The following is a 26,730-nucleotide window of genomic DNA, read 5'->3' as shown; positions in this document are numbered from 1 at the left end:
CATACTCTGAAGATCCCTTTCACATTTGAGATTTGTGGTGTCTTTCTAATGATTCCGTTAAATCAAAGAAGAAGTCCTGTTTGTTATACTAGCCACCTTGCTTCATTCCACAAGTAAATCCTTGAAGTCCATCCCCCTTTTTACCAATCAAAAAACTGAACATTGAGAAAAGTAGTTGTTCTCGTGGCTCACCATCTTAATTCTTTAACAAGGACCAATGCCTGAAGGAAGAAAGAACTTTAATGCAGGAATTTTGATCACATTCCATACAAGAGCAATTAATAAAATTCCTCAAGAAGGGGAGAGGTCATTTTTAGTAATTGAACAAAGTTTCAAATTCTGGGTAAAGTTCTGCTATTATACGGAAAGTTCAGTTGTCACTAGCAAATTAGAAGGGGTAAATTTTGGTTGTGGCACAAACAGCTTACTTCCTGGCAAGCTCTCACTTACCTCATCTTGCACCATGGGGATACAATGCACTTGGCATCATTAGGTTACTTTCCTGAGGGTTAAAAGTGCTTGAGGGCATTAATGTAGGTTAGTTAAATAAAGATGAGAACGCTAACAAAAGGTGAGATATAGGTGTGGGTCACAGAATAGATTGGTGTTTTGAGATGTGAAGAAATACATAACACAGAGATAATGTATAAAATAGACTTAAACAGAATTCATGTAATACAGAAGGTTGACTGTAAATTAGGAAGCAAATAATTTTAGGAAATGAAAATCCGTTAGCAGTTACATATTCTGTATTTTTTCCTGAGGATTTTTGGAATAGCATACATGTCTACAGATGATGGCAGTTTTCTCAGAGATCTAGCCAGAATCATGAGTGAAGATTTGCTTCCTCCCACATCTGCCCAGCTGTGCTATGAGAACCTGAATGGATCCTGCATCAGGAACCTTTACTCCCCAGGCCCTCGCCTCATCCTCTATGCAGTCTTTGGCTCTGGGACTGTGCTGGCTGTGTGTGGAAACCTCCTGGTGATGATGTCCATTCTTCATTTCAGGCAGCTGCATTCTCCTGCCAACTTTCTGGTGGCATCCCTGGCCTGTGCTGATTTCTTGGTGGGACTGACTGTGATGCCCTTCAGCACAGTGAGGTCTGTGGAGAGCTGCTGGTACTTTGGGGACACTTACTGTAAATTACACACTTGTTTTGATGTATCATTTTGTTATTCTTCTATCTTTCACTTGTGCTTCATCTCTGTTGATAGATATATTGCTGTCAGTGATCCCCTGACTTACCCCACCAGGTTCACTGCATCTGTTTCTGGCAAGTGCATTGCCTTCTCCTGGCTCCTGTCCATCATCTATAGCTTTTCCCTCCTTTACACAGGGGCCAATGAAGCTGGACTGGAAGATCTAGTGACTGCCCTCACCTGTGTGGGAGGCTGTCAACTTGCAGTGAATCAAAACTGGGTCTTTATCAATTTTCTGTTATTTTTCATCCCCACACTTGTCATGATAACTGTCTACACTAAGATTTTCTTCATTGCTAAGCAACAGGCTCAGAGGATTGAGAGAATGAGTGACCAGACAGCCAAGGCTTCAGACAGCTACAAGGACAGGGTGGCCAAGAGGGAGAGGAAAGCAGCCAAAACCCTGGGAATCGCTGTGGCAGCCTTCCTCCTTTCCTGGCTGCCATACTTCATTGACTCCATCATTGATGCCTTCCTGGGCTTCATCACACCCACGTATGTGTATGAAATACTAATTTGGATTGCTTACTACAACTCAGCCATGAACCCTTTGATTTATGCTTTCTTTTATCCTTGGTTTCGAAAAGCCATCAAACTGATTGTCACTGGCAGAATCTTGAGGGAGAATTCCTCAGCTACCAACTTGTTTCCTGAGTAAATTCTCAGTTTAGATGGGGATTGAAAAGGGAATCACAACAGAGCATCACCAAGGAACTGAGTGTCACATCTGATCTTGTAGCGTCATGGATTATGCTTCAGCTCTGAATGAAACACTTAATTCCAGCTTCTGTTTTCCTAAATAAATGTACAATTAGTTTCTATCTGTAATGGAACTGGATTACCCTGCATATAGCCATTTTTCACTCTTTTTTATACTGGTTAATGTTGCTTGGTTCCCTGTAGCCCCTTTTCCTACCTTTCTAAAATTCTAATCGTTGGCCTTTGTTAATGTTTTGAAGCTTCAATTTCCAACATACAGTCAATTAATACTTTGTAGTACTTTCGTAATACAATGTGAATGAAATAAAAAGACCCCCGAAGGCTATCCTTTCCCCAGAGAAGGAGCGTGTGTGGTTCTCTATTCACTGAGGCCCAGATTTACACTTTTAAAAATGTGATTTTTGAGGTCTGGAAAAATAAACCAAGAATGTTATGTATTAACCAAAATCTACTCGATTGCATACAGAGGAAGGAAAAACGCTGTCAGAAATAGTCACATCTGTTCCGTGACCTGCTTTCTAGGGAACAAGCACAAAGAAGTGAAGTCACAGTCCAAAGACCTTACAAGTTGTTATATGTAGAAATCAAGGATTTAAAGATGGTTATTCTTTTCAAGGTGATTTATAAATTAGCTGATTCTTCACTTATGTTGTAAAGTATCTATAGATTTATAGAAGATTTTAAAAAATATACACAAGAATCAAGTTAACAATGTGTTCAGAAGAAGAAAACACTAAAATAAAGGGCAAACTCTGCAGTCATCTTGAATCTTGAAAACATATTTTTATAAGGATCCCCAGATATATTTCTAAAGCCTCCTCCAAAAGTCTGATTTTGTCATGAAAATTATCCCAGATAAAGTCAACTAGGTATTTTATAGATAATTCTCTCAATAGTAAATTAGAGAGCAGTATATAGTAGTGAAATAAACAAACTCCATACTTTATTCTAGATCATGTTTGTTTAGATAAGACATTATAAAATTCTAAGCCTTGGGGCTGGAGTAACCATTCTGCAGTTAGGACCACTGGCTGCTCTTTCAGAGGACACTCCGTGGCAGCTCATAGCCATATGTAAGTCTAGTCCCATCTATAACTTTGGCTTTTGCAGGCACTGCAAGCGCATGTTGTACATACATACATGCAAGCAACACACCCTCACATATAATAGAAAAATAAAGGAAAAATCTGAGCCTTCTGTATTTGCCAAAGTTATAGATATATTTTCAGATGTTCTTGCTTACTATTTTTTTCTAATTTTTATGTTAACATACTCCATGAATATTTATCATTAATGATTGCTGTCTTTCATTGTCAGATCTATTTTAAATTGGTAAAAATTTCCCTTAGAGATGATACTGATTTTTGTTTGAGGTAGTTTCTCTGTAGCTCAGACAAACCTATACTGGGTTTTAACTCCAGGCAATCCCCCTGCCTCTGCTTCCTATACATTGTGATTAGAGGCTTATGCTACCACTTTTGCCTTATTTCTTATATTAATGTGTTTGAAGAAGTCTGTCTTTGTGATTGACAGATAACTAAAGGCTCTTCAGAGGCCTTAATGTCCTCTGTCCATAGCTCTTTAGTTCAGAAATTAAACATCATCAGTTTCTTCTGACTTCAGCTGTTTCAGTGAGAGTGACTGAACCTGCAGCCATACAACAGTCTCACTTTCAGTTCAGTGACATTGTACATAAACAAAAGCTTTACAGTAATTGATGCATACTGTAAATGTCTGCATTTAAAATCAACTCAAATATTTACTTCAGTACACAGAAACAATTCCTTTTTTCTTTGTTTTTTTTTTTTTTTTTAGTAAACCTTTATGTTATCTAGTTTGTATGTCTGGAGTTATCTGTAAGGATGGAACACCATTTGATAAAATGCTTCCATATGCTCTAGCTGTAGGGCATTTTCTTAATCAGTAATTGCAGTAATTGCTGGGAGATGGCCCAGCCCATTGTGAGTGGTGCCATCTCTGTGCTGGTGGTCTTGGGCTCTAAAATATAGCAGGCTGAGCAAGCTATATTGAGCTAGACAGTAAGTATCACTCCTCCATGACTTCTGCATCAGCTGCTGCCTGCAGGTTCCTGGCCTGTTTGAATTCCTGTGCTCACTTCCCTCAGTGATGGGTTGTTACCTGGTAGTTTAATAAAGGCTGAAATAAACCATTTCCTCCAAATGTTGCTTTGGTCATGGTATTTTATCACAGCAGAAGGAATCCATGCAGGTGTCATATCAGGCAGAAAAATGTAGAAGTGAAAATACAAACTCAGTTCAGACTGACTTTGTCAACCTGGATCAAACTTCAGGAAGTCTAATGCAAGGTGGTTTATTGTGAGCATATTTAAACACAATAGAATTTGGAAACAGTTTTCCAAGCAACAACCATTCCAATTCCATACACACAGGAAAGTTTAAGATTGGACTACATAGAGACTCCTTTGCAAACTCCATGTGACCATGTAAGTGTACTCTTTGGCTAAAAGGCCTAGTATCTATTGTGATTTTGAAACAAGGTAGCCAGTGAATCCAGCAGCAGACACACTGACTGTGGAACTGGAAGCATGCAAAAAGGGGGAACTTAAACCTTCTGAAGCTGGCATGTGAATTCATGGGATGTTTATTCTGTGCTATGCAACGCTTTAATCACAAGAGCTCATCTTCTTTGGTACAATCTGGTAGAACAGGTAAATACTGTTAAATACTGTGCCTTGGTTATTGAGTGCACTTAGGTCAGAAGAGGTCAAGTCTCATGGCTATTGTCATCATAGACAGATGTGAACATGCACCACCCAGGACTCAGAGAGTAAGTGCTGCTGCTCCTAAGTGTGCCTGCCTCCCATCACAAAGTAGAACTTGGCCAAGTTGCTTAGAGCACAAATTATGGTACACATAAATTTCACATAATTACTTCAAGGGAAACTATGATTTTCATCAAGACAATTCTAATTAAAGGTGTGTATTATGTATGTACACGTATTTCTATGTATATATTTGTATATGTTCATATATATATATATATATATATATATATATATATATATATATATATGCCTATATATGTGTTTGTGTGGGTATGCATGTGCTTTTTTGTTTTTTTTCATCAGTTTGACCACCTCTGCTTTTTTTTTTTCTTTCTTTCTTTCTTTCTTTCTTTCTTTCTTTCTTTCTTTCTTTCTTTCTTTCTTTTTTTTTTTTTAAAGCATTTATTTTACATCCTGACCACAGTTTCCTCTTCCTTCTGTTCTCCAGGTCTCTTTCCCTACCTTGCCTCTGCACCCCCTCCAATCAAGTCCTAGTGCTTCTGTTCAGAAAAGGGCAGACATCACTTGGGTATAAACAAAGCAGGAACTATCAACTTGAAGGAGGACCTCAGTTTCAAGGCTGGGGAAGGCAACCCAGTATGAGGAATAGGTTCCCTAAAGCCAGCCGAAGCATTAGGGACAGCCCCTGCTCCCACTGCTAGGGCTTTCACAAGTAGACCAACTAGACAACTGTCACTCAAATGTTGGTCTACTTGTGAGAGCCTATGTTGGTCCCGTTCAGGTTCTCTGGTTGTCAGTTCACAGACTCTGTGAGCTCCTAAGGGACCAGGTTAGTTGTTTCTGTGAGTTCCCTTGCAATGACATGACCCCCATGGCTGGTGCAATCTTCCTCCCTCTCTTCAACAGCATTCCCTCAGCTCAGCCCACTTCTGCTTTTTATCTTTCAGATCTATGTATTAGGTCATTTCAGTGAGAATTTAGGAATAACATAAATAAATGTTTGTATTCAGTTGGTGTGGTGTTAAGTAGTGTACACTGATTTAACCACTCAATTATTAAATGTGGAATTGCACCATTACTTATTAAGAAAATATCTAGGCCTTGGGGCCCCATGTGACCTGACTCCTCCCTCCATACTTCTAATGCTGCCACATGGTCAAGAGCTGATGTCATCTCAAGGCCTTGCTCCACTCTCAGAATAACAGATTCTGGTTGGTCACTGCCTGTGTCTTGCTCATGTGGTTTTAGAATATGAAATCTGAATAAGAACTCAGGAATCAAGTGAGTACATCTGGTTGAACATTTTCACTACAATAAACTTAAATTTTGATATTGCAAACCCAAATATACAAATTTAAAAGGTGTCCAAAAATATTAAAGCATCATTTGTTATTTATGTTCAATAACTAAATGAAATATGTCAAAACAAGTGATGGTATACTATGGAATATTGAAATTATTCAGAAAAGGAGCAAGGAACAGAGTTTGACCAACAAATTCTTCCTTATCTCTTCTTGTACTATGAAGGCTGACCAGTCAAATGTGTCTCTAGTTTCATTTTGGTCTACATTTGGTCTACCCCAAACATAAAATGGCTTTTTTATTCTCTCTCCCTACTGTGTTTACAGTCCCTCCATCAATTCACCATGGTTGATAAATCCACTAGATAGATTCCACAGCCTATTACTTACTTCATGAATTTAAAAGTTTATTCAAAGTATAACTCACATTAAAACTTCAGTGTCATGTACAATTTAGCACATCATCTTTCATGCCCATGCCAGACTATTGAATGATATCTCTTATCTCACAGTATCTCCATTCCCTCTTTATAAACCACTCACTGTCCAGAATCAAGACAGGAAACCAAGAGAATATTGATATCACAAGATGACATTCTCTCTGTGTAGTAGTCATGTAACCTTGATGAAGAAAGTCCATGAGGTGGTCGCCAAACAAATGTGAGCTCTGTGATTTGGTACAACCAGATTCCATTGGGAGTATCATGCCCTACCAAGACATGTGTGTGAGATTTCTTTCAATGGATCTCCTCTAATTCCTGCTGGCAGTCTCTCCATGGCTGGAAAATTTATGGGATTTTCAAAAGGTCATGTTATTTAAGGACTATGACTTTGAAGAAGGTACTGACAAAGGGGTTCAAGTTTTAGTGCCTTCTTAAGTCTCCTTATGTAGTAATAGTCCTTAACTTGCCTTCAGTTTATTTAGAACCAAAGGATGGTATAATTGGGAAGGTAATTTGATTGACTGGGAGAAATCTCCACTAGCCTCTCTGCCATGTAACAAAGAAGTGTGAGTTCCACATGACATAGAGCACTCATGGAAGGTGATGAGCCTTGACAGAGCTTGCGAGGATTCCATAGAATTCATAGATGAATCTGTAGAAAGAGGTCATCTTGGTGCAAGCCTTTTGTGACTAGGGATTATTATGATTCCCACGGAGTCCTGAAGATGAGACCATCATGATTAGAGGCTTGAAACACAAAGATGGAGCCCACCAAGTGAAGGCTAAGAGTGGACAAATTTGTTTATAAACAAATTAAATAAAATTATTTCATTCATTTTAATCCACCCATTGCTCCTCCTTATGGGATAGAAACAGAAAAGTCTACAGTATAATGAGTATGAAGAAAGACATTTATCTTCCTCAGACCAAACATTATTCACTACTGCTTGACTACCACTGGAAGAAAAGGTGGCAATACTCAGATATGGACTGAGGATTTGGAACTGAAGTTGAATGAAATCCAAACTTTCAGTGCTCATGATGACTGACAATTGAGGGTTTAGCAAAAGAGGAAAAAGAAAGATTGGCTACAGAGCAAACTATGGTTGAAGCAAGCAAAATTTCTTACAGTTTTACACCCAACCTAAAAACTCCATAGGCAATTAACAGTATCTACAAGAAATGACCAACTGTGGTTGGGCAGTGGTGGTGCATGCCTTTAATTGCAGCACTCTGGAGACAGAGGCATGTGGATCTTTGTGAGTTTGGGGCCAGCCTGGTCTACAGAGTGAGTTCCAGGAAAGGCTCCAAAGCTACACAGAGAAATCCCATCTCCAAAAAAAGGGAATGTTTGTGAAATATATGTAGATTATGTAATGAATCAGGCTGAACTGGTACAGTTATTCATGAACTCAAAGTATTGCCTGGACTCCTTAGTAGACAATTTGCTGCATGTGTTCAGTGCTCACAGCTGTTCATATACACCTTGGTTCTTTGATTTTCCTTATGTTTGTTTGCCTCTTATACAGGGGTTCTCAACCTGTGGGTCTTGACCGCTCTTTGTAGTTGAACTACTTTTTCACTGGGGTCATATATCAGATATCCTGCATATAAGATAATTGCATTTGATTCATAACAGTAGCAAAATTACAATTATGAAATAGCAATGAAATATTTTATGGTTGAGGGGGTCTCCATAACAGGAAGAACTGAATTAAAGGGTCACTGCACTAGGAATATTGAGAACCACTGTGTTAGACTTCAGCCCACAAAGATAGGGCATAAAACCTTTCTCCCTATTACCTCTACTAAATGTCTTCTTAATTATGGCTGTGCTATGACCGCAGACCATCATTACTACATCTTTCTCTAAAGAGGAATGGTTCACACTCTCTATCACTTGGAGGATGACAACTTAGTGGAATTTTACTAATGTGTTTCAGGAGCCAACAACTTGTAAATGGATGGTCAAGTGTAGAAATGAGAAGGAAAACTTACATTCACCAAAGAATCAAACGTTGTCTGAGAATCATGCTCTCAGGGTTAGAGTCTTAAACCCCAAGGAAGTAAAACCTCTGTCTAACTTTGATCTGACCTTTAGTGAACCAATTTACCAAAAATAAAGTTGTAAACTGTGGAAATAACATTTGTAAAAGCATATCACAGACTTAAGGAATATCTTTAAATCTTACATCAGCATTAAGGTATTTTTTAATTTTATAATTTAATTTAATTTTACATATCAACCACGGATTCCCCTGTCCTCCCTCCTCCCGCCTCTCCCACCCTCTTCCCCAACCCACCCCCATTCCCATCTCCTCCATGGCCAAGACTCCCCTGGGGATTCATTTAAACCTGGTGGATTCAGTACAGGCAGGTCCAATCCCCTCCTTCCAGGCTGAGCAAAGTGGCCCTGTGTAAGTCCAAGGTTCCAAACAGCCAGCTCATGCTCTAAGGACAGGTCCTGGTCCCACAGCCTGGGTGCCTCCCAAACAGTTCAAGCTATTCAATTGTCTCACTTATCCAGAGGGCCTGATCCAGTTGGGGGCTCCACAGCTTTTGGTTCATAATTCATGTGTTTCCATTAATTTGGCTATTTGTCCCTGTGCTTTTTCCAATTATGGTCTCAACAATTCTCAATCATACAATCCCTTCTCCTTCTCACCAATTGGACTCCTAGAGCTCCACCTGGGGTCCTGGATGTGGAACTCTGCATCCACTTCCATCAGTCATTAGATGAGAGTTCTAGCATGACAGTTAGGGTGTTTGGCCATCTGGATCACCAGAGTAGATCAGTTCAGGCTTTGTCTCGACCATTGCCAGTAGTCTATTGTGGAGGTATCTTTGTGGATTTCTGGGGACCTCTTAGCACTTTGCTTCTTCCTATTCCTGTGGAGTCTTCATTTATCATGGTCTCCTTTTCCTTGTTCTCCCTTTCTGTTCTTGATGCAGCTGGTATCTACCACTCCACTAAGCTCTCTTTCCCTTGATCCTTGCCCTTCATTACCTCACATCCAGTTTGCTCATGTAGATATCATCCATTTCTCTGTTGTTGGGTGATCCTTGTGTCTTTGTTAGGGTCCTGTAGTTTCTAGGTAGCCTCCCTGGAGTTGTGTAGCAGTCTAGTCATCTATGTTTTACATCTAGTATCCTACTGTGAGTGAGTACATACCATGTTTGTCTTTCTGAGTATGGGTTACTTCACTCAGGATCATTTTTTTCTAGATCCATCCATTTGCCTGCAAACCTTATGATGTCATTGCTTTTCTCTGCTGAGTAGTACTCCATTGTGTATATGTACCACATTTTATTTATCCATTCTTCAGTTGAAGGGCATCTAGGTTGTTTCCAGGTTCTGGCTATTACAAACAATGCTGATATGAACAAAGCTGAGCATGTGCCATTGTGGTATGATTGAGTATTCCTTGGGTATATGACCAAAAGAGGTATACCTGGGTCTTGAGGGAGCCTGATTCCCAATTTTCTAAGAAAGCACCATATTGATTTCCAAAGTGGCTGGACAAGCTTGCATTCCCACCAACAGTGGAGAAGAGTTCCCCTTGCTCCACATCCTCTCCAGCATAAGATGTCTTCAGTGTTTTTTATCTTAGCCATTCTGACGGGTATAAGGTGGTTTCTCAGAGTCATTTTGATTTGCATTTACCTGATTATTAGGGATGTTGAGCAATTCCTTAAATTTTTTTTCAGCCATTTGTGCTTCCTCTGTTGAGAATTCTCTGTTTAGCTCTATAACCCATTTCTTAATTGGACTGTTGGTCTAATTTCTTGAGTTCTTTATATATTCTGGATATCAGCCCACTGTCAGATGTGGGGTTGGTGAAGATCTTTTCCCATTCTGTAGGCTGTCACTTTGTCTTGTTGACTGTGTCCTTTGTTCTACAAAAGCTTCTCAGTTTCAAGAGGTCCCATTGATTGTTTCTCTCAGTGTCTGTGATACTGGTGTTCTATTTAGGAAGTGATCTCCTATGCCAATGCATTCAAGATTACTTCCTACTTTGTCTTCTATCAGGTTCAGAGTAAGTGGATTTATGTTGAGGTCTTTGATCCACTTGGACTTAAGTTTTGTGCACGGTGACAGGTACAGATCTATTTGCAGCCTTCTACATGTTGACATCCAGTTTCTGAATAGGTACCACATATCTAAGTTAAATAAAGACAAGATAAACTATTTAAATTGTCAAATAACACCTAAGGAAATAGAATCGGTCATTAAAAGTCTCCCACCCAAAAAAAAAGCCCAGGGCCAGATGGTTTCAGTGCAAAATTCTACCAGATCTTCAAAGAAGAGTTAATACCAATACTCTTTAAATTGTTCCACACAATAGAAACAGAAGGAATATTACCAAACTCCTTCTATGAGGCTACAATTACCCTGATTCCTAAACCAAACAAAGATGCAACAAAGAAAGAGAATTACCGACCAATCTCCCTCATGAACATTGGTGCAAAATATACTCAATAAAATACTGGCAAACAGGCTCCAAGAACACATCAAAACAATTATCCACCATGATCATGTAGGCTTCATCCAAGGGATGCAAGCATGGTTCGACATATGAAAGTCCATCAATGTAATACACCATATAAACAAACTCAAAGAAAAAAACCACATGATCATCTCACTAGACACAGAAAAGGCATTTGACCAAATCCAACACCCCTTCATGATAAAGGTCTTGGAGCGATCAGGAATACAGGGAACATACCTAAACATAATAAAGGCAATTTACAGCAAGCCAACAGCCAACATCACATTAAATGGAGAGAAACTCAAAGCGATTCCACTAAAATCAGGAACAAGGCAAGGCTGTCCCCTCTCCCCATACTTATTCAATATAATACTTGAAGTTCTAGCCAGATCAATAAGACAACATAAGGAGATTAAGGGGATACAAATTGGAAAGGAAGAATTCAAGCTTTTGCTATTTGCAGATGACATGATTATATACATGAGTGACCCCAAAAATTCAACCAAGGAACTGATACAGCTTATAAAAAACCTTCAGCAACATAGCAGGATACAAGATCAACTCAAAAAAATCAGTAGCCCTCCTATATACAATAGACAAACAGACTGAGAAGGAAATCAGAGATACATCACCCTTTACAATAGCCACAAATGATATAAAATACCTTGGGGTAACTCTAACTAAGCAAGTTCAGGACCTATATGACAAGAACTTTAAGTCCCTGAAAAAAGAAATTGAAGAAGATGTCAGAAAATGGAAAAATCTCCCATGCTCATGGATAGGTAGGATTAACATAGTAAAATTGGCAATCTTACCAAAAGCAATCTACAGATTCAACACAATCCCCATCAAATTACCAACACAATTCTTCACAGATCTGGAAAGAATAATACTCAGCTTCATATGGAAAAACAAAATACCCAAGATAGCCAAAAGAATCCTGTACAATAAAACAACCTCTAGAGGCATTACAATCCCTGACCTCAAGCTCTACTATACAGCTACCATAATAAAAACAGCTTGGTACTGGCATAAAAACCAACATGTGGACCAATGGAATTGAATTGAAGACCCTGACATTAAACCACACACCTATGAACATATAATTTTTGACAAAGAAGCTAAAAATGTACAATGGAAAAAAGAAAGCATCTTCAACAAATGGTGCCAGCATTAAGTTTTTATGGAGTTAACCTAAGAGCAAAGGTCAAATTAACCTGGATGACACTATTGAGTTTATATTGTCTAATGTAAACGTAGAATAGTTACAATATAAAAACACTGAAGTGAAGTTTTGCTCTACCTGGACCTGACCAATCTTGTGTTTACTGTATTATAGGGCATTGCCTTTCCCTTTCTAGGGCTTACAGCAACTCTAGTCACTACCACATGATGCAGTTACATCATTTTTTACAGTGTACCCAAATAAATCAAAGTTAGTATTGTTATATTTATCTGTATACTCCTGTTTATGGATGCAGTATTCACAATTGGCTAGTCTAGGATCAGCCTGCTTACCTAACAACAGTGATGTGCTCTACATAGGGGTCTATGGCCTTGGGCTAGAAGAATTATCCAGTTGCTCTCCCCTTCTTCTTTGAGGCAAAGTCTCTTGGTTGAATCCATACTTGCCAATACTACTATTCTAGCCGGCCCACTTATTCTGGGAATCAACTGTGTCTTCCTTCTGAACACTGGTGTTACAGGTGGGCATCAATGTCTATCAGGCATTTATTAGATGCTAAGAATCTAAACTCCCATCCCGACAAGTATAATGCCAGCACTTTGTTTACTGGCAACTCCTTGCCATGAAAGTGTGGTTTTATTTTGAATGAAACCATATCTGTAATTCAAAGTGTATTGAACTTTTATTGTTACACTAGGCAAAAAAGAAATAAAAACTATTTTATATATTATTATTATTATTGTCATTATTATGAAGAAGGTAATTCCATTTTGACTACCATTAAAACACAGGGAAGATTCATGTTCATATGTATTGATGAAGGCAAAAATAGGTTAAAAATCTTTAGGTAGGTTTTAATGTGAACTATTTAAAGTATAATATACAACTTAGTCCAAAAACCAGTACTAATGCCCAGATTTTCAATAGAAAAGACTTCTCAGAGCCCAGGAAGATTCTGTAACAGTGTTTTGTAAGGAGAAATATTTCCAAAGTATAATAGAGTCACAGCACAGTCTGAGGATTCCTTCCACATTCAAATTTTACAGTATCTTTCTAATGATTCTGTTAAATCAGAGAAGAAAGTCCTGTTTGTTATCCTAGCCTCCTTACGTTATTCCATGATCAAACCCTTGCAGTCTATAACCCCACTTTTCCAAAAGTGAGCCTGGAGAAAAGTAGTTTTTCTCACAACTGTGTATCTTATGTCTCTGACAAGGATGAATGCCAGAAGGAAGAAAGAGCTTTCATGCCGGAATTTTGATCACTTTTGTTACAAGAGACATTGCAATTCTCATGAAGGGAAGAGGTAATTTTTAATAAATGAACAAAGTTTCCAATTTTGGTAAAGTTCTGTTACAGCAGGCATTATGCTCACCTACATTATACAGAGAGGTCATCTGTCATTAGCAAATGAGAAGGGGAAAACTTGGTTGTAGCACAAACAACACACTCACTGGCAAGTTCTCACTTACCTCACCTTACACCATGGGGATTCAGTCCTAGGGACACACTGTCTTTGGCATCTTGGGGTATTACCATAGGTTAGTTAAATAAGGATGAAAATGCTCATAAGAGGTAGGATTGAAACTTGGGTCACAGAATAGACTGCTGCTTTTGAGATGTGAGGAAGTAGGTTAATCAGAGGAAAAAAAACTGAAACAGACTTAAGCAGCATTCATGTAATAAAGAAGCTTGATAATACATTAGGAAGCAAATAATTTTAGGAAATGAAAATCCATTAGCAATTACATATTTTGTATTTTTTCCTGAGGATTTTTGGAATAGCATACATGTCTACAGATGATGGCAGTTTTCTCAGAGATCTAGCCACAATCATGAGTGAAGATCTGGTCCCTCCCACATCTGTCCAGCTGTGCTATGAGAACCTGAACAGATCCTGCATCAGGAACCCTTACTCCCCAGGCCCTCGCCTCATCCTCTATGCAGTCTTTGGCTCTGGGACTGTGCTGGCTGTGTGTGGAAACCTCCTGGTGATGATGTCCATTCTTCATTTCAGGCAGCTGCATTCTCCTGCCAACTTTCTGGTGGCATCCCTGGCCTGTGCTGATTTCTTGGTGGGACTGACTGTGATGCCCTTCAGCACAGTGAGGTCTGTGGAGAGCTGCTGGTACTTTGGGGACACTTACTGCACATTTCATTCTTATTTTGATGGATCATTTTGTTATTCTTCTATCTTTCACTTGTGCTTCATCTCTGTTGATAGATATATTGCTGTCAGTGATCCCCTGACTTACCCCACCAGGTTCACTGCATCTGTCTCTGGCAAGTGCATTGCCTTCTCCTGGCTCCTGTCCATCATCTATAGCTTTTCCCTACTTTACACAGGGGCAAATAAAGCCGGACTGGAAGATCTAGTGACTGCCCTCACCTGTGTGGGAGGCTGTCAAGTCCCAGTGAATCAAAACTGGGTCTTTATCAATTTTCTGTTATTTTTCATCCCCACACTTGTCATGATAACTGTCTACACTAAGATTTTCTTCATTGCTAAGCAACAGGCTCAGAGGATTGAGAGAATGAGTGACCAGACAGCCAAGGCTTCAGACAGCTACAAGGACAGGGTGGCCAAGAGGGAGAGGAAAGCAGCCAAAACCCTGGGAATCGCTGTGGCAGCCTTCCTCCTTTCCTGGCTGCCATACTTCATTGACTCCATCATTGATGCCTTCCTGGGCTTCATCACACCCACATATGTGTATGAAATACTAATTTGGATTGCCTACTACAACTCAGCCATGAACCCTTTGATTTATGCTTTCTTTTATCCTTGGTTTCGAAAAGCCATCAGACTGATTGTCACTGGCAGAATCTTGAGGGAGAATTCCTCAGCTACCAACTTGTTTCTTGAGTAGATTCTCAAGTTAGTAGGCATTGAAAAGGGTGTCATTGCAGAACATCACCAGAGAATTGAGTGTCACATCTTATCTTGTAGAGTCATTGTTACACTTCAGTTCTAAATGAAGCACTTGAATCCAGCTTCTATTTTCTTCATTAGTTTCTATCTGTAATGGAAGTAGATGACTCCAGATCTAACCTTTTTTTTTTTTCACTCTGTTTTGTATTGATTTGTGTTGCTCAGTTCCCTGTGGCTCCTTTTCCTATCTTTGTAAAATTCTAGTTGTTGTCTTTTGTTAGACTTTTTAAGCCTCAATTTTCAATATGTAGTTTAGTGACCTGCTTTCTAGGCAACAGGCACACAGAGGAATGGTCACTGTCCAAAAGCTTTACAAGTTGTTATTTGTAGAAGTTGAGGATTTATTCAATGTGATTTATAAATCAGCTGATCCGTCACTAATTTGTAAAGTTTCTAAAGATATAAAACAGTTTTCAAAGGTATACACAAAAGCCAAATTAATGATGTATTCAGAAGAAGAAAACACTCAGAGAAAGGACAAAATATGCAAGCACCTCGAATCTGGAAAATACATTTTTGTTAGGTTCCACAATGTGTTTCTAAACCTCCTCTCTGTAAAGGCCTGAATTTGTTGTACAATTTACCCTGGATAATATAGCTCTGTGTTTTTAAATGACTGATGTAATAATAAACCAGAATTCATTGTACAGCAGAGGACTAAACAAACTGCATATACTATTCTTAATTAATATGTTTAAGACTGGAAATTATAAAACTTCAAGTCTTGGGGCTGGAACAACAGCCCTGAAGTTAAAAACACTCACTGGCTGCTCTTTCAGAGGACACTCCATTACAGTTCACAGCCCTTTGTAACTATAGCCCCATCTGTGAACTCCAGGCCTATGCATGCACTGCAAGCTCATTGGGCATAGACATATATGCAAGAAAGACACCCATGCATATAATAGAAAAATAAAGAAAAAATTGAGCCTTTTATACTTGACAAAATTATTAAGACATACTGAAATGTCCTTGCTTCTTATTATTTCTAATTTCCATGTTGACATATACCAAGACTATTTATTATTAAAGTGTGCTGTGTTTTATTGTCAGATCTATTTAAACTGGTAAATCTTCCCCTTAGGTTCTATCCTAGTTCTGATTTTTATTTGTGATAGAGCCTTTCTCTGTAGCTCAGACTCTATGTTGCATTGGAACTTCAGGAAATCCCCCTGCTTCAGCTTTCTGAATTTCTTATTAGAGGCTTAAGCTATCACCTTTGCCTTTTTTCTTAATTTAATGTGTTTGAGGAAGTCTGTCTTTGTGATTGGCAGATGACTAAAGGCTCCTCAGACTCCTTAATGTCCTCTGCCCATAGCTCTTCAGCTCAGTTATTAAACATCATTGGTTTCTTTTGACTTCAGCTGTTTCAATAAGAGTGACTTATCCTGCAGCCATAGAACAGTGTCCCTTCTTCACTTGAGTGACAGTGTTCACAAACAAAAGCTTTACAGTAATTGATGCATACTGTAAATGTCTGCGTTCAAAAGCATTTACAGAGATGGTAACATCTCCATGATAAATTAGGTAGGTGATTAACTGAATGACTGCTTTCATAAAACATTTCTAACATTTGCTTTCCTACTATTACTTCCTACTATTATTCCAATGTGTTTTTCTTAATGATTTTAACCTAGGTGGCAGGTTATTTTTCTATTTCAATCTTCAGCAAATTTCTGTGGTAAAAAGTTAGTATTTATTATCTTCCCATTGGTGGTTGATTTATGAGATTTTCTCAAACAGAAAATCCTCTCTGGCAGCTCTAGCTCTTCAGTTTCCTTCTTGAGTTCCCGCACTCCTGATAAATCATCCATGAGAGACTCTAGGTCAGAAAAGGTGTTGATGTAGTTGCCTGACTCTCTCACTTTTCATACCCTTCTGCCTGGCTGCCATGCCATAAAGCACAGTGTAAGTCATTCCCGGCTTCATCACTGAATTGCTACTACTAAGATATACCAATACACAAAATGAAATAAGCACAGTTGATACACGGGCTGGCAACCGGAGCAGTATCTGAGGCTCGCAGTTCAGCTTTGGTTTCTGAAACTGTTGTTTTGAATGTATTTAAAATTTTTTTCTTAAAAATAATTTTTTGTTCAATTTCCATTAAATGAACTAATGCTCCTGTATTATATTATATACAAGATAATACTCCTGTACCATACCCCATTCCCTCATTTCTGATAGGTTCAGTCACCCCCCTCTTTACTTCTCTGAGTTTCTTTCAAATACTTCTTCCACCATTGCTACCCAGTCACCCTCTCCCCACCTGGATGCATGGACAGAATTGTGTCATGTTCCCTTTCAGTCTCAGGACTGGGCATAAGCCGGGGTCAGAAAATTTTTGTTAGGTATTTAGAAGGGCCAATTCTCCTACTCAATTACTCCCTCTCCAAATCACATTACTTGTGCTGTAGACTTTACAATTCCTTTGAAGCCACACACCTATTTTTGGTTAAACTGGCAGTCCCGTGAGTAGGGAAGATGTCTGGCTCTACTTCCTTGTCTCCATCATGGGCATGACATATGGGCTCAACACTGGCAGGAAGTGAGTTTGGCAGTATCTGTGACACATTAATGCTGAGCTGCTGGGGAGGATGGCATCTCTGAGGCTCCTCATATGCCCTATAAATACAAACCTCTATACCTAAATGGTAGGTGAAATGAGAATGGTCCCCACAGGCTCATATGCTTGAATACATGGTCATCAGTTGGTGGAACTGTTTGGAATGGATTAGTAGACATGGCCTTGAGGTGAGCTTTGATGTTCACAAGCCCACACCAATCTCAGTCAGCTCTCTCTGTCTCTCAGCTAGTTCTCCAGTGTCATGCTTGTCTGCTTGCTGCCAATGCTCCACACCATGATGGCCATGGACTCTAACCCTCTGGAGGTGTGAGCCCAAATTAAATGCTTTCATTTATCCACCTCTTTGGTCTTGGTATTTTGTCATGGCAATGGAAAAGTAATTGTGACACTCATAGGGGAAGGATTGCAAACACCAAACTCCACGAGAGACCACAAAAGACAGGAAAAAGTAGATTTAGACCTTTCATATGCTGCCCCCAAACCCCATTTTTGGGTAAAGTAGTCTTTCTTTTGTTCATTTTTGTTTTAGTCCCAGGGTGTGTAAACTTTGAAGGCAGATGAGTGAGTAAAGAAACATCATAAAGGAGTCGAATACTGGGCTGGGCTCTTTCAAGATTCTTGAACTGAGAGTATCCCAAGGGTGGTGAAAATGAGAATCAGCTCTACAAAGTGGCACGACACAGAGAACACACTTCAGAGAAGAACTAGTGATTGTAATTATCAAAGCTAAGTTCCCTTTATGATTCACACCTCATGCCACAGGGACCATCTTAGAGGACTTTATAATGGTTGAAGTGGGTTGGCTGACTGCCTGAAAATTCTAATATTTACTCTGTGTGTGTGTGTGTGTGTGTGTGTGTGTGTGTGTGTGTGTGTGTGTGATTATCTTTTGCAGGGAAGAGCATCACTGGGGTGAACAGGTATCTAAGTAAAATAATTTATAAACTAGATAGTACGATTCTGGGCTGATGACAATTCATAGGACATTTGCTTAGGGTTAGTGATGAAGTTTAGGGATAATTATATAATTATTAAGTGATTATAAACTCAGGATAATTTTCAGAATTTTAAATGTCTTTCAATTTTTCATTATGTGTAAAGGTTGCAAACTGGGAAAATACTTAAAGTAAGCAATCAAATATGCTGTATGATTTTTTTAAACTCCAGAACTCAAAATTTAATTAAGATTATTTTTCCAACTGTTCATGTAATAATTTCTGGACTAAAGTAAGGTTTATATCAGATATACCTAGAGTTAAGGATGAAGCTAAACACAATCATAAAGAAGGAAAATAAACCTGGGCAATATTTAAAAATCAATTCTGCTGATACGGCATTCCATTTCTTTAATTTTTAGATCTCAAAATTACTGTTGTCTTCTACCAGGACAGAAATCCCTCAAGCACCATAAAGCAGACTCATGACCAACAACTTTTCCCAACCAGCCCTGCAGCTCTGTTATGAGAACATGAATGGAACCTGCATTAAAACACCCTACTCGACAAGGGTCAGGGTCATCCTGTACATGGTCTTTGGCTTTGAGGCTGTGCTGGCAGTGTGTGGGAACCTCCTGGTGGTGATTTCAGTCCTCCATTTCAAGCAGCTGCACTCTCCAGCCAATTTCCTCATCACCTCTCTGACCATTGCTGACATTTTGGTGGGTATCTCTGTGATGCCCTTCAGCATGGTCAGGTCCATCGAGAGCTGCTGGTACTTTGGAGACAAATTTTGTAGCCTTCACAGTTGCTGTGATGTGACATTTTGTTACTCTTCTGTCCTCCACCTGTGCTTCATTTCCATCGACAGGTACATTGCTGTCACTGACCGTCTGGTCCATCCCACCAAGTTCACAGTGTCTGTGTCAGGAATCTGCATCAGCATCTCCTGGACTCTGCCCTTGGTGTACAGCAGTGCTGAGTTCTACACAGGCATCAGTGCCAAAGGTATGGAAAGCTTAGTGAGTGCTCTCAACTGTGTAAGGGGCTGCCAAATTGTTTTGATAGATTTTCTTTGTTCTTCATACCTACCCTTGTTATGATCATTCTCTTCAGCAAAATTCTCTTCAGCAAAAGAGGTATCTTGATGAGGGGGCATTTTGGGGTTAGGGAGAAATCTGGAGTCAGGGAAACTCCAAGTAATCCACAAGGATGACCCCAGCTAAGACTCCTAGCAATAGTGGAGAGGGTGCCTGAACTGGCCTTCTCCTGAAATCAGATTGGTAACTACCCTAATTGTCATCAGAGATACTCTATCCAGTAACTGATGGAAGCAGGTACAGAAATTCATAGCCAAGCACATGGCTGAGCTCTGAGAGTCTTGTTGAAGAAAGGGAGGAGGTATTCTACAAGCTGGAGTCGGGGGTGGGGGTCATGACAGGGAACCCACAGACAGCTGACCTGAGCTCTTGGGAGCTCATGGACTCTGGACCAACAGTTAGGGAGCCTGCATAGGACCCACCTAGGCCTTCTTCATGTGTGTGATAGTTGTGTAGCTTGGTCTGTATGTGGGGTCCCTAGCAGTGGGACCAGGACTTGTCCTTGGCACTAAGCTGACTTTTGGGAACACAATCACCATACTTGATTGCCTTGACCAAACTTGATCCAGGGGGATTAGTTTGGTCCTGCCTCAAGTTGATATGTTATGCTTTGTTGACTACCATGGGAGGCCTTCCCTTTCTGAATGGAAAGGATGGGTGGGTAGATGGGAGGTGAGGGGAGGGAACAGGAAAAGTAGAGAGAGGGGAAACCATAGTTGGTATATAAAATAAATGAAAAAAAATAGTAAAAAAGAGATTATTTTGGCTCATATAATACAACCCTATCATGGTTTCCCAACTCCTTACTCCTCCCAGTTTCTCCCCACCTTCCCTCCTATCTGGATCTATTCCCTTTCAGTCACTCATTAAAATACAAACAGGCTTCTATGGAATAATAATAAAGTAAAATGTGATATAGTATGATGATATAATATGACAAAAACTAACACATCAGAACTGAACAAAACAAATAAAAAGAAGGAAAAGAACCCAAGAAAAGGTACAAAGAATAGTTTCTTGTTTTCAGGAATCCTATAAAAATAATAAACTGGAAGCCATAATATAAATATTTGCATATATATGCAAAGGACCTGCATAGTGAAAAAAGAAAAGAAAAAAAAACAAATAAAATAAAATTTAAAAAGAATAAGATAAAATTTTTAAAATAAAAAAAAAATCAAAGAGGGGAGCCTTGACAGGACATTATGAGACAAGGAACCTCCAAAGATGTCTTTGAGTTCATTTTCTGTTTACCATTGACTTCTGGGCAGTTTATTTCCCAAGTGAGATGCCCTTATGTAGTGGGTAGCCATTCTGGCCTTGGCCTGGAAGTTCCAACCCCCATTGAGGCTTCACACCTACAAGGCGGAGCTGAAAGAGGACCCTGAAGACCCAGGATCCAAATGAGAGGGATCTCTTGGTGCCCAGACCCTGTACACTGGAGGTAGACCAAGCAGAGTTCTCCAGAGAACACCGCCGGACTGCGCCATACCTTTCCAAGACCCTACAATCTACCTATCCCTTCATTTGTAAGTTACCCCACAAAATAAACCTCCCTTTTAACTATGTGGAGTGGCCTTAATAATTTCACCAATACCCTTAGAGAAAACTAAAATTTTATTTGCAAGTGGTTATCGATTGAAGATAGCTTCTGGGTCAGGGATGGTGGTATATGTCTTATTCTTCTTTCTGCTCTAGGACCCTATCTGGTACAGACCTATGTAGACCCTTTGCATGCTGCCTCAGACTCTGGGAGTTCATATGTGTGGTGTTGTGCTTAGAAGAATTTATTTATTTATTTCCTTAATGTTCCGCATCTCCTCTGGCTCTTACATTTTTTTTTTTTTTTGTAATTTACTTTACATCCTGACCACAATTTTCTCTCACTCCTCCTCTCCCAGTCCAGTATCTAGAACATATAAGAATACAATGGACAAATCAGCTGTATACTCAGAAGAAGAAATATAAATGGTCAATAAGACTGGGTCAGGGGACCCATTGATCTCCCTGGGAAAGGAAACTAGAATAGGTAGCTATAGATGGGTGGGGTGGGGAGCTGGAATGGGAGCATAAAGCAGGGAATGGAAGGGAAGAGAGGGATGAGAGGGACCACTGGGAGAGAAGCTAAAGTTAAGGGCCATTTGAGGGGTCATATGGAAGCATAATATAGTAGAAGCTTCTTAAAATATGTGTATATATGAATGTTATCTAAATGAAGATGCTAAAATATGGGGAGACAAAGCTCCAATTGGAAATTTCTTCTCACCAAATGAAGTTCCCAGTACTAGGAATGGACTACATCTAATTGAGTTGTTGGCCAAAGGGGTCTTTGAGGAACCCCTAAACAACTCAAGTTGTTACTAAGGCTATATAGATTGCTCTCCATAAACTGAGAGCAAGGCCCTATTGCTGAAGACAACAATTCACTGAAAATGAGGAAGTCAAGCTGATGCCTAACTAGAGCCTCCACCCTTATAAACTAGTGTTCTTGATACTGGAAATGACTCTGCAGGGTACCAAAGGATGAAAGTAAACATCAATCCAGCCACAAACTCTGCAATCTACAATGGTGACCTATGTGAAACACAGGCTAGTGCAATGTGGTACCAAACTTGTGGGAGTAACCAACCAACATCTTATTTGACTTAAGGCCCACTCCACAGATAGAACCTGTAACTAACACTGCTTGGGTAAGTAAGGATCTGAGACTAGATAGCCCAAGGACCTAGGCAAAACCCGACTTTTCTTGTTCTGCTAAAGGAATACAGCAATAACATGACTCCTAATGACATTCTGCTATGCTCATAGGCCAGTACCTTGCTCAGCCATCATCAGAGAAGCAACCTCTTGTAGCAGATGGGAAAAAATACAGAGACCCACAGTCAGATAATATGAAGAGAGTAGAGAGTAAGAGACCACAGAACACTCAGGATTCTCCATCAAATCTCTCCCCACAGGGCTCAGGAAACCCTAAGAAAGAAGAGGAGGAAAGAATATAAGAGCTAGAGGAGATGGAGGACACTAAGGAAATAAGGCCTTCTAAATACAACACCACACATATGAACTCCCAGAGTCTGAGTCTGAGGCAACATGCAAAGGTCTACACAGGTCTGTACCAGATAGGGTCCTAGAGCTGAAAGAAGAACAGGACCATCCCTGACCCAGAAGCTATCTCCAGTTCATAATCATTTGCAAACAAAAATTTAGTTTTCTCTAAGGGCATCTCACTTGGGAAACAAACTACTCTTAAGGGTAGGCTGCATGCCCAGTCGTAGATGGCCACAGAAAACAATCTCAAAGACAACTTTGGAGAGTCCTTATCTAATAATGTCATGTCAGGGCTTTTTTGTCTTTTCTTTCTTTTTTCCCCCTACATATATGTTATGGCTTCCAGTTTTGTGTTTTTATGGGATTCCTGAGTGTGAAAGCAAGTGGGTCACTACATCTATATCTGTTTCTCGTGCCTTTTCTTGGGCTCTTTTTCTTTCTTTCTTTCTTTCTTTCTTTCTTTCTTTCTTTCTTTCTTTCTTTCTTTCTCCTATTGTGATTTGGTTCTTTGTTTTGTTTTATAATTTCTTATTTTATTTTGGTATTATCTCTTAGATTTCCATTTGCTTTCTAGTGAGAGAAAGAAAGGGGGTGGATCTGGATGGGAGGGAAGGTGGGGAGGACCTGGGAGGGGTAGATGGAGGGGAAACTGTAATCAGAATATATTGTATAAAAAATCTATTTTCAATAAAAATAAAATAAAAACAACTTATACTTATTTTCTGAACTTTCCAAATTTGATGATTATTTCATTCAATATCTCAGCATAGGTGTATTAAAACTATCAATGAGGGGTTGGGGATTTAGCTCAGTGGTAGAGCGCTCACCTAGCAAGTGCAAGGCCCTGGGTTCGATCCTCAGCTCCTAAAAAAAAATTTCAATGAGATTCAACTTAGTTATTGTAAAAGAATAACATGAATTTCCATACATTTTAAATTATGCATTCTATCTGTTGCTTTCCATAATATTGTCCCATATCATTTTTGTTCCTGGTTATTTTTATTGAAGTTGAACCTTTACCTATGAAATTTTGAGGGACGTGGATATGATCTTTTTCCAGCAGAATCACTTGCTCTTCCCAGCCTTCTCTCTACTATAGACCCTGAGATAATTTGAGAGAAAGCCCAGCCCTCATGTTCTGGAAATATTTGTGCTCCAAGGTTTTACTAGAAACACTGGCTGTGGGCTCCTCTTCCTGTTTGGGACATAAAACATCCTAATCTTTTTCTCAATGCCCAATGAGCCTGACAGAACTGGGCTGCACTCTGCCCTCTCAAGTATTTCTTCTGGAATTGGATAACACCTGGTGGAAAAAAACAAAGCAAAACAAAACATCATTCTGAATTTTAAGTTCATTTCTTCTTTTCTCCCTGGTGAACCTTGACTAATTCTCACTGCCTTTGTACCCTCTGATGTATTTTGTTTATTGGTTTACGGAGTTTGTTCTTTAACCATTCCATTCATGTATAAAGTGCATTCTGATATTAAGGGTTTTTTTTTTTTTTAAATGCTTTCCCCAGATTTTCTAAATGTTCTCGTTTGAAATATTGGTGTGCATAACGTGTTCCACCATCACTGGAACAAGATGTCCTGGGGTGGAACTTTTAGCAAATGTATAAAGGAAATTACGTTAAGGGTTACCTGTAACATAACCTAAAGTTGCTAAGCACTTTTGTATCTCAGGGAAAGCAAATAATTCTTTGTGTGAGAGGGATCTGTAGTCTGCTTCAATGTCACAAAAAGACCTACTGGGATGTAGGAATAGACCTCAGTGGTGAGAAGTAAATTTAAACAAACTGATTTTCAGCCTCAAAATAATGATAGTTTAGTTCCCTAGTTTCAAATTCCCTTATCTGTTTTCCCCGCTGGTTTCATTAATATCAACTAACATTTTCAAAGCAATATCTTAACAATATGATAATATTGACCCTTCTATCTCATCTCGTTCCTAAAAAGGATGCTTCTATAGTTCTTCCTCTAAGTATGTGCTGAATATGGTGAGAAACTATCTCATCATTCAATGAAGGAAAGAGGGTGGGGGGATGGGAACGTAAAGGCTAATGTTCCTTCCTACACAAACTCCCTCATGTTTTGCTTTCTTTAGTCCAGCTATTCAACATTAACTTTAGTCAAGAAATGCCAAATGGGAAATTCCAGAAATAAAATGGTGGCACATGCCTGTGATTTTTCTTTCGTTATTACCATCATTACCATTTGTGTGTATATGCTACAAACGAATGTGTGTGCACGTATGTGTATGGATCCACACAGTTTGTGTGCATGTGTAGAGGCCAAAGGTCAACACTAGATGACTTTCTCTACTACCCATCAATTTATTGTTTAAGGCAAGATCTCTCACTTAAACTGGAGCTCAGTGACTTCCTAGAGTGTCTAATCAATCAACAAGTCCTTGAGACTCTCCCGTCTCTGCCTCCCAGCACTGAGATTCCATGTTTGCATTCATGTGCCCTGCTTTTTACATGGCTGTTGGGGTCTGAACCAGGGTACTTATGCTTATATAGCAACCATTTCCCTCACTAAATCATCTCTCCAGCACCCCCAGTACCCAGGATTTGGGAGTAAATGATCACCTCAGAATAAGGCCAGTCTGAGCTCCACAGTGAGTGGATGTTAAAATTCAAATTTTAAATTGAACATGATTCTGAGTAATATAATCATCCTTTCTCCAGGATCTAGACATTGAAAGCTGACCATCCCACTGGCCATACAGCAACTGTCTTGGTCGTGTTCACCATTGTGGGAGAACAGTGCTTGAGATCAGAGTCTCTCATGTTAGTTAATGATCTCAGTGCACAAAGGTAACCAAACTGTCAATTCAGGTTTGCCAAAGAGCAGCCAGACATTGCTTCCACTAAGTATAAATGTAGCAATCCTATGATTTGGTATAGAATTTTTAAAAAGTCATGTGCTGAGGTTGTCAAGATCTGCAGTAAGACCACAGTTTCATTTTTATGAAATTTTTGGAAAAAAAAAAGCATGATTTGTGTCGTACTTCACACTACCCAAGTTATGTCCCTAATGTGCTTAGTCACTCATATCACTACATGTCATCAACTAGACATCACATCACCTCACATTAGAGATGAAAAAGAATGGCTGATGTAGTATTATTGTAGGTATTTTGAGACTACATTCACACAACTTTTATGGGAGTATTATAACTTTTATTTTCACATATTGTTACTAATACCTTACTGTACATAGTTTACATTTTAGTATATAGTAACTAGGTTATGTACAGTGAGGTATTAGTAACAATATGTAAAAATAAATATATGTGAATTACATATGAAAAACTTAAATATAGACATCACTGCTGACAAAATTTGTGATACCTTCTTAGATTTTTACCTTGCAAGGGTGAGAAAGAACTGCTCTATGCATTCTTTTTAAGAGAGAACACTATTGAAGAAAGATGCAGAAGTGAGTTTTACATGAATTCAAGACTGCTGTGGATATCTCTCTGTATAAATAAAATGCTGTTTGGCCAGTGGCCAAGCAGGAAGAATAGGCGGGACAAGAGAGAAGAGAATTCTGGGAGGTGCAAGGCTGGGGTAGAGAGATGCTGCCAGCCACCCCCATGACAAGGAAGTTGTAAGGTACAGGTAAGCCACGAACCAAGTGGCAAAGTATAGATTAATAGAAATGTGTTAATTTAAGATAGAAGAACTAGATAACAAGAAGCCTGTCACGGCCATACAGTTCATAAGTAATGTAAGTGTCTGAGTGATTATTTTATATGTGGGTTATGGGACCACCGTGGGGGCTTGGTGGCACCTGGAGAGAAGCTCTCCAACTACACAAGTCAAATATGTTATTTAAATGGCATTTTTCCAGTGATAATTGATAATTCATTCTCAGTCTTCAAGTTGATTATAGTCACTAGTCCTGCTTTTTTTAAAGCTTTATATTATTTTGAAAAAATATTTTTAATTGACAAGTAGCAAGTACACATATTTATAGATACAATGTTTCAATAAGAAATTTTAAGTTGACATACA

The 26,730-nt window shown here is 39.2% G+C and overlaps 2 protein-coding genes and 1 pseudogene across 2 annotated transcripts; all 3 read left to right on the top strand.

Annotated features, from left to right (window-relative positions):
* The first annotated feature begins 783 nt into the window (after positions 1–783).
* Positions 784–1,860, top strand: LOC118570540 (trace amine-associated receptor 7a-like). Its single transcript, XM_036169110.1, has one exon. The coding sequence runs from the start codon at positions 784–786 to the stop codon at positions 1,858–1,860; it is 1,077 nt and encodes a 358-aa protein (XP_036025003.1).
* Positions 1,861–13,899: 12,039 nt separating this feature from the next.
* Positions 13,900–14,976, top strand: LOC118570562 (trace amine-associated receptor 7a-like). Its single transcript, XM_036169147.1, has one exon. The coding sequence runs from the start codon at positions 13,900–13,902 to the stop codon at positions 14,974–14,976; it is 1,077 nt and encodes a 358-aa protein (XP_036025040.1).
* A 4,028-nt stretch (positions 14,977–19,004) lies between these two features.
* Positions 19,005–19,776, top strand: LOC118570289 (annotated as a pseudogene).
* Positions 19,777–26,730: the final 6,954 nt, after the last annotated feature.

The sequence above is a fragment of the Onychomys torridus genome, chromosome 19, assembly GCF_903995425.1.
Source record: "Onychomys torridus chromosome 19, mOncTor1.1, whole genome shotgun sequence".
Taxonomy (NCBI): domain Eukaryota; kingdom Metazoa; phylum Chordata; class Mammalia; order Rodentia; family Cricetidae; genus Onychomys; species Onychomys torridus.
The sequence above is the reverse complement of the archived record's forward strand: the minus strand, read 5'-3'. Positions and strand labels throughout refer to the sequence as shown.